Source organism: Netta rufina (assembly GCF_964035555.1).
Source record: "Netta rufina genome assembly, chromosome: 29".
NCBI classification, from domain to species: domain Eukaryota; kingdom Metazoa; phylum Chordata; class Aves; order Anseriformes; family Anatidae; genus Netta; species Netta rufina.
This window is the reverse complement of record NC_140153.1, coordinates 1,936,907-1,951,578: the sequence shown is the minus strand read 5'-3', so window position 1 is coordinate 1,951,578 and position 14,672 is coordinate 1,936,907. Positions and strand designations below refer to the sequence as shown.

The window sequence follows — 14,672 nt, the reverse complement described above, 5'->3', positions numbered from 1 at the left end:
TTGCATGTACCACCTCAATGGAGAGGTTTCATTAAAAATTATAATGTAAGCAGGTAATTTAAGGATTGGAGGTGGAGCAAGTCTGGATTATTACAAATTTTATTTCCATACCCCTGAGGTGTCTCACTTCCGGGGACACGGACACTGAAATCGTATAAAAGGGTTCATATTGTGGGGTTTCTCAAACCATTTTGGTTTCGTATGCTAGTTCCCGGTGGTGAATTGGGTAAGTCTCTCTTGGCTGACTGGGAAGTAATGTAAAGGCTGGGGTTATTTAATTTTAAATATTATCTGCAGAAGCAAGCTAGAAGACTTACAAGTACTTCTGCTTAGCGAGATTTGTATGTGGTACTTATCAAGCAGCTAAGTTAAGGGTGACTGGTCATTCTGTCTTCCTCCAACCTCTATTTGCTTTATGTTTTGCAATTGCTGTGTGCTTTCCATCGAGGTGCGTCTCAGGGTAGGTGAGAGTGGCCCAGCCTCTCTCCTTCCCCAGTGACACTGTTGCCCGGTTTTAACCAGGAAATTGTTGGGTTTGAGAGAGATCAAAAGGCAAGGCAAGGACTTCAAAGGCAAAAAAGTGGGAGGGAAGATAAGAAGTGGAGCCTGGCAGGCTGCAGGGGTAAGCGGCGCCTGGAAGGGTGTCTGGGTGGGGAGATCTGCGAGGAGCTCTGTGGGAGAGCCGGAGAAGCCGCGGCCCATGAAGGCCAGGCCCTGTCCCGGGGGGAGGCTCCCAGCATGGGGCCTCGCCGTTCGGCTTCCAGCCTGTGTGTGGACAGGGAGCCTTCAGAGGCTGGAAGTATCCCTCTTGGGCGGATACCAAGAGGTAGTGGCAGAGAGGTAATCCCAAACTGAGGGGAGCCCTGGGAAGGTGGAGGCTGTCGCACCATCAGACCCCGTCATGTAATCTACCAAAGACTGAGTGACACCGCTTCTTGCTCCTGTTTTGAGAAGTTGTTTGCAGCATACGTACAGCTGGTGGCTACAACCTGAAATGCTTTCATGTGGAGTTAGTGCCCTGCTTGGGTTTCAGTTTGTTTCCCCAGTATGTGGCTCAGAGTTCCACCGGAAAAAGTGCGGATTAACTCAGTCTGTGAAATAGCCTTGGGAAAGCTGAATGCCTCTGTTTTCCACACAGTGTATTCCTCTCCCTCTTTCAGACATTCTCCCTCCCTCAAAGATGCTTTGCCAAAATGACTGCCAGCGCAGACAGCCCTGCCTCCCTCCTCACATCGTCTTCTTGAGGAACTTGCCCGTGAATAGAAGCGTTGGTCCTGCCAGTACCGTCTGTAACATCGAGCGCTTGCCCCCCTGCACGGATCCCTGCTACTATGCCAGGGTTCCTCGGGGCACCACCACGTACATAAACCTGTCTAATCTTGGCAGGAGACAGATTGCCCTGGATCCGTGCTGGTTCGGAATCCCAACGTGTGTGGATCCCTGCTGCCAGGACCAGAACAGGTGCACTACCAGGTGTGTGGATCCCTGCTGTCAGGACGTGACCAAGTGCACCACCACATGTGTGGATCCCTGCTGTCAGGATGTGACCAAGTGCACCACCACATGTGTAGATCCATGCTGTCAGGATGTGACCAAGTGCACCACCAGATGTGTAGATCCCTGCTGTGAGGAGGTAACGAAGTGCACCACCACATGTGTGGATCCGTGCTGCAAGGAAGTGACCAAGTGCACCACCACGTGTGTAGATCCCTGCTGTGAGGAAGTAACCAAGTGCACCACCAGATGTGTGGATCCGTGCTGCAAGGAAGTGACCAAATGTACCACTAGATGTGTAGATCCCTGCTGTGAGGAAGTAACCAAGTGCACCACCAGATGTGTGGATCCATGCTGCAAGGAAGTGACCAAATGTACCACTAGATGTGTGGATCCGTGCTGTGAGGAAGTAACCAAGTGCACCACCAGATGTGTGGATCCCTGCTGCAAGGAAGTGACCAAGTGTACCACTAGATGTGTGGATCCATGCTGCGAGGAAGTGACCAAGTGCACCACCAGATGTGTGGATCCCTGCTGCAAGGAAGTGACGAAGTGTACCACCAGGTGTGTGGATCCCTGCTGTGAGGAAGTGACCAAGTGTACCACCAGGTGTGTAGATCCCTGCTGCAGACCTGTGACCAAGTGTACCACCACATGCGTGGACCCATGTTATGGCAGGTATACCAAGTGCACCACCAGGTGTGTGGATCCCTGCTGTGGAGGTGTGACCAGATGCACCACCAGATGTGTGGACCCATGCTGCAAGGAAGTGACCAAGTGTACCACTAGATGTGTGGATCCGTGCTGTGAGGAAGTAACCAAGTGCACCACCAGATGTGTGGATCCCTGCTGCAAGGAAGTGACAAAGTGTACCACCAGATGTGTAGATCCCTGCTGTGAGGAAGTGACCAAGTGTACCACCAGGTGTGTGGATCCCTGCTGCAGACCTGTGACCAAGTGTACCACCACATGTGTGGACCCATGTTATGGCAGGTATACCAAGTGCACCACCAGGTGTGTGGATCCCTGCTGTGGAGGTGTGACCAGATGCACCACCAGATGTGTGGACCCATGCTGCAAGGAGGTGACCAAGTGTACCACTAGATGTGTGGATCCGTGCTGTGAGGAAGTAACCAAGTGCACCACCAGATGTGTGGATCCCTGCTGCAAGGAAGTGACAAAGTGTACCACCAGATGTGTAGATCCCTGCTGTGAGGAAGTGACCAAGTGTACCACCAGGTGTGTGGATCCCTGCTGCAGACCTGTGACCAAGTGTACCACCACATGCGTGGACCCATGTTATGGCAGGTATACCAAGTGCACCACCAGGTGTGTGGATCCCTGCTGTGGAGGTGTGACCAGATGCACCACCAGATGTGTAGATCCCTGCTGTGAGGAGGTGACCAAGTGCACCACCACGTGTGTGGATCCGTGCTGCAAGGAAGTGACCAAGTGCACCACCACGTGTGTGGATCCCTGCTTTGGAGGTGTGACCAGATGCACTACCAGATGTGTAGATCCCTGCTGTGAGGAAGTGACCAAGTGTACCACCACGTGTGTGGATCCGTGCTGCAAGGAAGTGACCAAGTGCACCACCACATGTGTGGATCCCTGCTGCGAGGAAGTTACCAAGTGCACCACCAGATGTGTAGATCCCTGCTGTGGGGATGTGACCAGATGCACCACCACGTGTGTGGATCCCTGCTGCGCACCCTGCTTTAAGCAGCCCATCCCCCTGTGTGCCAGTGTCTGCGGCCAGCAGTACTCCATCAGCTGTGCCGATATCTGTTTGCGTAAGTGAGGGCTCCCTGAGCAGCTGTGTGCAGGGGGCTCCTGCAGTGGGAGCCACCAGGTGACCCCTCTGAGGTTCCTCTGCTCTGTGGTTTCCCCAACAGCTATGGAATGAAAATGGTTTGCAGACCCCTGAACCCGTCGACGTCTTCCTCACCTTTCGGCTTCCCTTCTGCCCTTCCTCCCCTAGGAAGGGTAGACCCACACATGGTTTTCCTTGCATTCTGCATCGTTTCTAATGTATTTATCTAAAGCACAATGCCTTTCCTTGTAACACAGAACCACTTGATTTTGTGCCCCCAGGATTATTGCCTGGGAGAGGGATTCTGTAATTCTTTTCTGCACTGATGTGGATGGAGGAATTTCCCTGTTTGTTCTTCCTCACCATCTTCTCCTTTTCTTGTATGAAGCAATAAAAACATTTAATCTTGGCAACAGCTGTCTGCAAGTTTTCCTTCCATTTTGCACACCCCCAGACTCACACTTCCTCCTTTTAATTTCTTCCTAAATGTCTGATCTCTGCAGAGTGACAGCTAATGTTAGAACACATGGCAAGGTCTAAGGCAATAACAAGGGTTCCCCATATGATGCCTGGGAAAGGGGGTGTTTGTTGTATGTGTCGAAGAAACACAGCTCTGCCATGGTTCTGAAAGACATTGAAAATGCAGCTGAAGTGCTCCTGAAGCTGGAGGAGCTTAGGGCCTGCTGTGTTTGCGTCCCACAGGCAGAAAGAAAACATTCCCTTACTAGCAATGGGTAAACGAGCCACTAATGAAGGGAAGACAAGCAGGGTTGGGAGACTGCTTGTGCCTTGTGACATTGCCACCTGTGCGCAGGAGGTCCTATCTCAGCCTTTTGCAATCAACTTGCACTTCCTTGTCTCTGGTGGCAATTGGGCAAGTCTCATCAGCTGGGGAGAGCAACATGGATTTTCTCACCACTGAATTCTGCAGAAAGGATAGCAGTATTAGCAGGGTATCTTGGACAATTTTAGTAGCCCTCCATGAACATTTATTGACAAGGATCTGAGTGCTTCCTCCTTAGCACAGTATTTGCTGGCAGAGCTCTCCTCCAGGAATGAGCAACATCCCCAAGGACTCAAAGTTGTGTTGTTCTGCATGCCACGGTTGTGCTCTGTGGGTTCCCTGAGTGGAGATGGTGCAGGGTGGGCTCAGAGCCAGCAGCAGCTGCTGAAGGGAGGAGAGTTGGGGAGGCAGGCGTGGGGCAGCCGGCCCAGCTGCTGAAGCAGCAACGTGGGCACATCTCCGTCTGCAAGCACCCACTGCCTTGTTTTTAAAGATGCCCCAGAGGCACGAGGCTGGTGACTAACCTGCAATTATCACCGTCTCTCTTTTTCTAGTAGAGGAGTTGGACCAATAGTGGGATGTGATAACTCATACCTGGCAGACGTGGCATTGCACGCGGCTGGGGAGATCCGGCCTCGCGCAAATCACCCCACCCTCGTGGCTCTCCTGTTTCCATCCTCCCCTCCCGGTGGGTCGTGGCGGAGCCCAGCTCTCCCTGCTGGTTGTGCAGCACTTGTGGGTGCAGGGTCCTTGCCAAGGGCTAAGGCATTGCCTCAGCACAAATGCTACCCAACAGAAACACCAAAGCAATTGAGGCTTCCTAATCACCCCTCTGTGGAGGTCTGGTTTGACTCCAAGGCTTCTCTAAAACTCACTTAAATGTTCTGTGCAAGCAATGATTACTTTTGCCCCTGCTCCCAAATCCAATGGAACACTCTTCTGGGAAATAAGAAACTGTAGATGGAAAAAAATAACATTCAGAAAAGATTATTCCTTAAAATCTTTCTCTAAGGCATCCTTCTGATGGCCTGAATCTTGCATTATCTTTAATACTACATATGAACTTGGAAACTCAGTGTTTTAAAAGGATGGGGCCTTTGCAGCAGAGAGCAGACACGTCATTGCTAGGTGGGCATCACAGGTTTATGCCATAGGAAGAGGAACAGAGACCCCTTTTCCTGAACCACTGAAAATTTACACTACATCTATGAAACTCTCATAAATGTTTGGGAGAAAAGTGAAGTTCAGCATGATCAAGTACAGCAGACCTGCAGTTTTTGCTCTCAGGCAACATGCTTTGAGCTCTATCATGTATTCCTCAGAGATCAGGACACTGCTTTGTTCAGTAAAATACAAGTCCTAAAGAAATCCAGATTCCCATTCCAAAGTGTTGGGAAATCAGAGCAAATACCTGCAATAGTCAGAAGGCAAAAGATAAAATGGATGAGTTATTTTTTTTTCAACCGCAGCTAGTTCCTCTTTTTCAGATTTAATTGCATTCAGATGTTCACTTGTCATTCTTCATGGAGCACTCACCTTCCTGAGTAAACAGGAAAAGAGGTGGATAGTGCTGTGTTTGGGTTCCTCTCAGCCCCAGAAGTAATGATCTAATTACTTGATCAAATAGTCCGGAGGGCATGGACTAGACAAGCCACTTGTTTTCATGTGAGGCTAATTGCATTCTGCACTCAGACTCCTGGCATCTCAGCTATGCGAGGATTTCCAAAGCTGGAGCAAGGTCGGGCAACCTGGGACCGGCCCGCCCTGGAAGCTGCCCTCAGTGCCGTGAATGTTCCCAGTTGTGGTAGGGAATGATGAGAGGGGAAAGTCAGGTGTAATGACGCCAAGGACTTTAAGATTTAATTGCAGCAAAGTGCAGGAATGTCCTGGGAAGGCATTGCCATGTTGAGAATAGGGGAAGAATCTTTGGTTTCCATGAAAATGCTTTGTTCACTCAAATGTGGGTAGTGTACTATACGGGATGTTGCGCATACACAAAGCTTCTTCCAGTACAGGGTCTCATATGACATCCCCAATGCCAACTGGTGCTGGATGCAACAGAGGAACAAATCTTACTTAGGAGGTTTTTGGGTAAACCAAAGGATTCAAAGAAATCCACAGGTGTCATACTTCTGACATCTTTAGGAGTTTTTGAAATAGTTATTCTATATTAGGAGAAATCCAGCTAACAGCCCAAAGCAGTGCATACTGAAATAGTTGCACAGGGAAGAATTTCAGTTTAGGAGGTTTCCATCAAAAATTATGACATCTACAGATACTGAAGTTGTGTATTTATGTTAATAATCATGTCTCTGTGACCATGGTGTGTTTCACATCTGCAGGCAAAATTTTTATAGGTATAGGAAGAGAGCTCCAGTCTGGTTGTGCCACCATCTTTGTTAGCTCTTGATGGTGAAATACGAGGATTATTGGGAACCAAGTGTATTGACTGTGCCTTTTTTTTTTTTTTTTTTTTTCCTGATTTCTTCATAAACATTTTTCTGAACACCAGAGTACTTTGCCCAAGGGGCTCTTCTTCTGCAACACCAGCCAAACCTCTGGGTAGAAGAAGTGTCACTCTGACTCCTTCTGGGATCCAGGAGCCTCTTGTTCAGGTTGCTCTCTGCAGTCCTCTTTTCATCAAATAGCTACTCATTGCACCAGCCTCTGCTTCTGCGAGTGAGCTTAATGTCTGCCATTTAATTAAGTAGATCCCAGAAGCTGCAGCTTTGGAATATCATTTCTTTCCAGTTCTTTTGCCAAAGGATGATGGCCGTGAACGGATGTCACTGTGGAGTCCTGACTCACTGAACCTAATGTGACTAGTCAAATAGCTAAATTGCTCATAAATATAATAGAGATCCACAAATAAGTGTCAATTAAAAATAATAATCCATCCCTCTGGTGTTCCCACATATTACAAATGCAGATCAATTTATATCTCCTAAAATATCTATTTCTCCTGGAAGTTTTTACAATTTCTTGCTAATCAAATATAACAATAGGGTTCACAATAACACACTATAGAAAGGGAGACGTAGAACCAGTCATCACCATTGGTTTCAGAAATGAGCCTGGAGCCCCAGGAAAGTGTGAACGGTACAAACCAGGCCAAGAAACGCCCCCCCAGCAGAATAAGCAATGGTGGTAGCTGCTGTGAGGGGACCTAGAGGAGCTGGAGGGCGATTGCTGGTATTGCACAGCAAGGTTAGCGCTAGGTGGAGGAGATGGGGAGATGTTTATCCATCAAAATACTAGACACATAAATCTCATCTGGTTGCTCTCAGTATGTTTTATTATCTTTGGGGCCTATCTGTTGCAGTCATGGCTCTTCCTCCTCACCCTGAGGCAGATATGCAACATGAGCAAAACCCACTGTACAAGTCCCTATTCCTGTCATCTACAAAAGCTGCTGGTGCAAGTCTGGGGGGGAAAAAAGGCACATGATGCACTACGTCTATGCTGCAAATGAAGGGAGGAGCGGAAAGAATGAACAAACCATGAGGTGCTCCCAGGAAGATGCCAAGAGCAATGCAAATCTGCTCACATGAGTTTAGGTCAGGAACTCCAGTTCTCCCATGTAAACACTAGAAAGGAATCGGCGCCGATGCCTGTCATTCTCCAGCAGAACTCCTGATGTCCAGTATAAACAGGATGCACTGCTCATGCTGAATGGATTGTTGCTGTTTTTTTCTGCTCATTCAGCATTTTTGTAAGTGATCTAGTTGGGGAATTTGGCCACCCAAATGTAGCCCAGTGATCACATTCCACCTCTGTGATTGGAATATCTTGGAGAAATAAAGATTTTCTGTGCTGTGAAGCTGAGTGACATATCACAACTAGGAAAATGCTTCAATAGCTAACATGGAGTTCTGGGCCTAAATTCCACTTAAACTGAAGTAAATGTACACTGCTCTAGCAATGGAAAAATAGGCCTTTAAAATGTGTGCCCCTCTGTTTTGCCCCGAATGGCTTGAAGAGGTCCTCAGGGTGACTGGAGTTGTGTCCCCATTGGCATTGCCAAGCACGAATGCTGTTAATAGGGCAGCAGTATGGAGAGGAAGGGGCTGGGTGTATTTAATGTTTAAAAAGGTCCTGGAGAAACAGAAACCTCAATATACTGTGGAAGTATTGATGGCACACTGTAGGATTAGCTCCCTCTTAGCATGAGAATTAGGAGAAAATATTTCTCAGAGTGAATCAAATCAATTGCCTGTCTTCACTAATAATAGCCATCTGTTCTTGCTTCATTGAAAATACAACTAAGGTATCATTCAGACATTTATGGAAATAAGGAGTTTAAAATATCCAAGCATACTAAATCTTTTTGGAAAAGCAATTAATGCTGTACCTATCTGATTATTATTTTTTGATTACTGTGTCATTCCCATTGGGAACTGCAAGACTTGGGTATTAGGTGGAAACAGAATTTGCTCAGAATCACATGCCTTGCCTGGAAGAAGGTTTCCATCAAAAATTATGTTGTAAACAAATATGTAAAGCATGTATAGGTGGAGCTTATTCAAGTTGTTAGTGGTCAGGTGTCCATACCCCTGGGCTTCTTCGTTTCCGGAGATGACGCCACGCAAGCCATATAAAAAGGTTTGCATTTTGATGCCCACATCAGTTCATTTGACTTCTCCCTCACTCACTTGTGTTGGTGAACTGGTAAGTCTTTCTTGGATTTATCAGGGAATAATATGATAACTGTGTTACTCGGTTGTTCTGGTCAAAAGAATATACTAGCTATCACAGGAGAGCTTTGCTTCAAGTGTTCCTGTTCCAGGATTTTGTCTTGGGATGGGGGGAAGAAATGTTGGACTCTTTTAGAGTTTGTTCCTCTGTAAGTAGCTTGCAAACGTCCTGTCACCTCTTGGGAAACTATCTGTCTCTTATCCTCCTTCATATTCACTCTTCATTAATTTATGTAAACCTCATTAAGTCAGGAAATTATATAAATTACTGGATGCTGCAGAGTAAGACCTGGGACTTCAAAAGAGATGGATGGGAAGAAGCACTGTCAGTAAGAAGGAAGCTGCAGGACACCTGAGGGCTGCACTGCAGGAGGCATCTGTGAGAAATCAGGATGAGGAATTGAATCAGAAATAGGAGCTGCAGCCTCTGGCCCAACCCTTCCCTTATGAAGGGATAAGCCCATTAATTTTGATGCAACTCCAATGATGAACCACGATATACGGCAGGGAGAGCGTCTGAACTTGTGGTCTTTGGGATTTATCCTCTGGGATTAGCAGCTCAATGTCTACACAAATGGGGATGTGTTCTGTTGTGTGTTTGAGGAACTGAAAAATTGATGGACAGAGGATGGGCTCTGGAACATCTGACAACTTAAATAAAGAAATAAGGAAATAGACTATTTTAACATTATGGCTTCTTCAAAGTTAAACTGTGTGCAACTGTTAAGGGTTTATGGTTGTAGTTTGTCTAACACTGATGCTTGCAGGTTCCCAAGAAAGGAATAATCTGGTAGTGCTAGTTGTATGTATTTGAATGCAGAAATCATTCACACATGCAACTTTTCCTAATAGGCCCCTTCTGAATCCACCAGCTAACTGCTATGTATGTTTTAAGGGCTTAGGTTGGGAATTGTGGCTTACAGAGAAAAGACAAATGTCCTGATCTTGTCTGTCTCTTGTCTTTGCCTCCAGCTTTGCCAGCACCCCAGAAGAATGTCTTACTACGAGCAGTGCAAGCAGCCCTGCACGTTCCCTCCCTTCTGCGTGAAGAAATGCAACCAGTGTGTGGAGCCCTGCGAGACGGTGTGCGCGGAGCCCTGCAGCAACATCTGTGTGAAGCCATGCTCCACGCAGTGCGTGGAGGTCTGTGCCCCTAAGTGTGTGGATGTCTGCCAGGCTCCCTGTGCCTCCGAGTGTACCACATGCTGCACCACCCAGTGCGTGGAGCCCTGCAGCACCCAGTGTACCACCCAGTGCGTGGAGCCCTGCAGCACCCAGTGTACCACCCAGTGCGTGGAGCCCTGCAGCACGCAGTGCATCGAGGTCTGTCCCCCCACATGCATCGATGCCTGCATAAAGCCCTGTGCCACCCAGTGCCCGACCCACTGCACCACCCAGTGCGTGGAGCCCTGCATCAGCCAGTGCTGCACCAAGTGTGTGGAGCCCTGCCCGCCGGCGTGCGTGGAGGTGTGCGCTAAGAAGTGTGATACGTGCGAGACCGTGTGCCTGGAGCCATGCAGCACTGTCTGCTCTCACCCGTGCTAATTGCCTTAATTGAATGGGCCTTGCGAGCACCCCCAACACTTTGGTGCATTGCAATATCCACGGGCTCATGAGCATCCATGGAATGAAACACAGATTACAGACCCACCTGCGACGTACCAAGACCTCTCCCAACATGGTTATCCCATGTTTTCTTTGACTTGGAAAATATTTCTCTGAATTTTTCCAGCCTGGACCTTTTCTTCCTATGCTACTTCTGCTACTTCTGACTCAGCACCTTTTTCTTGGTAACTGCAGTTGACCATTATTATACCACGGGGCATCTTGGGAAGATATTCTGCAGAGGCTGTGCTATGAGAAGTTGGTGTTGGAAGATGTCTCCCCTTCCATTCTATAATTCTCATCTTGTCTTTTAATGCATGTCTTCTTGCCTTTCAATGTCTATGTGCAGCAATAAAAATTGATCATCGATGGCATAATGTGTCTTCTGTCTTTCTTTTGTCCCCCAATTCCTGTGTCTTCGGACCCAAGAACATCTTCCTTTAGTTTTCCTTTTAAAAAGCTGGTACAGCTGTAGAGGATTTGTGTCTAAAATGCAGTGCTGTGAACAGAGAGAGCATGCATTACAACATTGGACAATATTAATACCATAAACAAAACATCAGCTGATGAACACTTTCCTGACAGGTATCACAGTTCTGTTCTACCTCAGAGTAATGATACAATTTTTTTTTTTTTTTTTTGATCTTTATGTCTCTGTATTTTGGGACCAAATCTTAGGAACTGCTAAAACATAAATTTAAGTGGAAGAAAACCTCAAGCCCAAGAGAGAAATCATTGAAACATAATGGTGAGTTTTTAATTATTTATTTAAATCAATCTGATGGAGATGAAAATGGTATTTTCAGGGAACCTTTCCCATGATCCTCGCTGACTAAAGATAGAAAGTAGGGGATTCGGCTCCAGGAGATGAATGTTTTTGTGGTTCAGGAACAGGTCCTAGCCCTGCAAGTTTGCAGTTTTGGTCCAAAGTTTGCTGTAGATACTTTGTGTGGCTTTGGGCAAGTCTTGCCATTGTTATCTATCCATTCCCCATCTGCAACGAGGGGAAGTTACCTCCCCAGCTGATAAAGTAGTTGGCATTTCAGGTTCATTAACACCTGGCAGGGGACAATAATATTTGAATTCACTTACAGATGCATCTTTATCTAGAGACACAATTCTGAAACTTAAGGAGGCCCATTGTTTGGATGGGTGTTGTACCCATTTAGACGTCGAGTTTCAGAGACAACGCTCCCATTGTCTTACATACCGTGCATGTGACTTGCTTACCTCTGTCTCCATGATGGCCATACAATTTCCATGTCTGGGATGAAGAGAATTATTACCCACCTACTGTGTCATTATGTCAAGGGTGGAGGAGGACTAATCTAGAAAAGAAAAGAGTTATATTTAGGTGTGTGTAAACACTGTTACCAAATCAGCATCTAATGAAACCTTGTGTGCAGGTTTGACAGTAGATTATTTTTTGTCTTATTTCTGTCAACGTCAAAAGGTGATATCATCAAAAAGGAATAATGATAGACAAAATACTGTATCTCACTAAGGCAAAGAAATTCTACACTGCAACACGCCTTCAGTTCAAAGTGGTGGACCAGATATTTAACAGCAAGAAAGGGGAAGGGGAGACTAAGAACATGTACCTCCAACTCTACTGTTGAACCCAAACCTTTAGGGATTCAACACAGAACTTTGCCATCCACAACCTCACAAATGACTGCTTGCTGCTGCCACATACTTCACATAAGTGCCCAGGTTAAGGCATGGAAAATGTCTTAGTCAGGAAGTCATATGCAGCTACTAAGGAGATCTGTCCCACAGGTTAGTCACCCATAATTGATGTCCAGTCTTCTTCATCCAGATCTATAAGACATGTTAGTCATTTAAAATTTCCTCTCTTTTCTTCTCTCTCCGCTGCAAGCTCTGGACCAGGTGCAGTAATGATAGATGTGAGCACGCTGCTCCAAAAACCCTAGAGGAAGTGGACAAAGAGACCTGTTAGGCTGTGCTCATCATGTTTCCTGTTCCTGTAGGAACATGTGTCGCAAAAGCCCTGACACATTGCTCTTCTATGCACCTGTGGTTAATGTTGAGCATTGCTAAGGTTCTCCTATATATTTACAAAAATTAATGATGTTTGGTCCATGTTAACCACGCGATCATTAAGACCCCTGGTAAATCAGCAATGAATGGGCAACATTAAGGTGTGGGATATTCCATTAGCACCTGCTGCTCGCCTACATCCAGTGGAAGCCATGTCCGTCATCTCTTTGCATATCACACCACTATAATGGACACTGGGCTGTAATTCATGGGGCTGAATATGACCCCACAGGGCATAGCATTGAGGGATACTCAAGGAAGGTTGAACTACCTTTTCCACTAGAGCTAAGGGCAATGTTTCAGTTGAAACAATTTCTCTATTCCTTCCTGGGGGAAAAAAAAAATAAAAATCAAGAGGACTCTCATTTTTCTCTAACATAGATCCATCCCCAGAAAAAGAAATCCTGCCACAACCCCAGCAAGCCAAACCCAGTGTTTGTAAATAAAATTTAGTTCCATCAGTGAAAAACTAAGGGAAATCCTAAGAAAACATACGGAGAAACTTTTCCAATTTCTCAGTAGTATGGAACGTTTCAGTCCTCTTTTGGGGAAGGAAAATGGAGAAGGACAGAAGCAAGAGCTGAAAACACGGAGTGTTCCAAATGCAGGCCTGCTGCCCTTCCTGGGAGCTGGGAAGGACAAGTCTCCTGTGCCTTGCTCCAACATATCTCATCCAGCCAGAGATCTATCCCGGTGATCACAGACAAAATTACTGGGGGACACCTAACCTGTATGCAAATGTCTTACTAACTCCAGAGTGGATCTGAGCTGGCCCAGAAAACTGAGTTCTGCTGTGGGATCTTTGCCCAGGGTCGGGACAAGATGAATTAATAATAAATTAGCCAGTTATTACCAGACTGGGTGTGCCTTGCATTAAAAACAACAAATCCCCCGCACCCAAAAGAGGAGGCATCTTTGACAGACCTTGACTGAAGTCCAGGAGTACGGAGGTGTTAGTGGAGCAGGTTCTGGTTGTGAAAGATTCTGGTCATCACATTAATCTGTTGTCATCAACTCCCAGGGCTGACTTCTGAAAGCGTATAAAAGCCTCCTGGTTGGGAGGCTCCTTAAACCAGGTGGCTCTTTCTTCCCTTCCTCCAACAGCAGAAGACACTAGGTGAGTCCCTTCAAGCACAGTTTGCTCTACAGACTGGGGGTTCTGGTGCTCTGTTATTGGGAAACTGGATGATTTTTCTTCGCTTTGTTTCTCTAGTAGCAACTCCCACCCATCTCCCTTTCAATTTCGCCTCCATGAAGGTGAAAACCATATTATGTTATTTTGAGATGGTCTGAGGCTCCACAGTGGCTGGCTGACTCTTTGAATCAGCAAGCCTGTGTTATCCCTCATCATTTTTTCCAGATGATAAGAATCCTTTTGGATAACCATCAGGTATTTTGTATCAGACACCAAAGGATAGCATCCACCAACTCATTGTGCATATGTAGAGTAGCCATGTGCTGATCACCACAGCCTCCTGCATTTCCAGGGCTCTGAGTTTCACTTTTTTTTTGTACAAGATGGTAGCAGCACACAGCAGGAGAACCGTTCACCTGTGCCTACAGCCAGAGACATGGCTCCTGCTCTAAGGCTCTCAATGGTATTAGCAGAGACATGGCTGTAGCCAGAAAGGATTGCTATCAAGCTATTGTCTCTTTCAAAGAACATTTGCAACACTGAAATATCACTGTATTTTTTCTCCTCTTGCAGCAGTTTTAAATATTGCTCTGAGGTTCTTTATGATCTAAGCATGCTTTCCTTACAATTTGCATTGCTTCTTAATCTGTCACTTGAAATATTCGGAAAACAATGGGCAGAAGGAAAGAAGGAAAAAGCCTCTCATTATTTCTCTCCCTCTTATTCTGTAACTGTTTGCCTGTTGGGATCAAAACTTTGTTAGGGCAGTGCTTGCCTCTTATCCTTTTTTATGCATATATACAGTTATGCCTCAAGGCCTCGGCAGAGTGGCTGAGCACCGTAGAAATCACACAAGAAGTGTGGGGAAGCTAAAACAAACTGGAGTCACCAAAAAAAATTGCTGTGAATAGCAGCATCCTAAGTGATTTCCAAGTTTTTGTTTGTTTGTTTGTTTCTGTTGTTACTTTTTTATTTGTTTGTTTATTTATTTATCTATTGTGTTTTTTACTGGTAGAATTAGATTTTAAAGGCTTTTCATTGTTAGCCTGATACCAAAGCGAAAGAACTGACTGAAACCTTAATATC

At 46.2% G+C, this 14,672-nt stretch overlaps 2 protein-coding genes across 2 annotated transcripts; both read left to right on the top strand.

Annotated features, from left to right (window-relative positions):
• Positions 1-1,180: 1,180 nt before the first annotated feature.
• On the top strand, positions 1,181-3,295 carry LOC311219949 (uncharacterized protein; the record flags this gene model as incomplete). The annotated part of the gene is made up of 1 exon (XM_084303305.1): positions 1,181-3,295. One exon carries the CDS (start codon positions 1,181-1,183, stop codon positions 3,293-3,295), a length of 2,115 nt encoding a protein of 704 aa, XP_084159431.1.
• Positions 3,296-9,778: 6,483 nt separating this feature from the next.
• Positions 9,779-10,330, top strand: LOC311219721 (uncharacterized protein; the record flags this gene model as incomplete). The annotated part of the gene is made up of 1 exon (XM_084302997.1): positions 9,779-10,330. One exon carries the CDS (start codon positions 9,779-9,781, stop codon positions 10,328-10,330), a length of 552 nt encoding a protein of 183 aa, XP_084159123.1.
• Between the last annotated feature and the right edge of the window lie 4,342 nt (positions 10,331-14,672).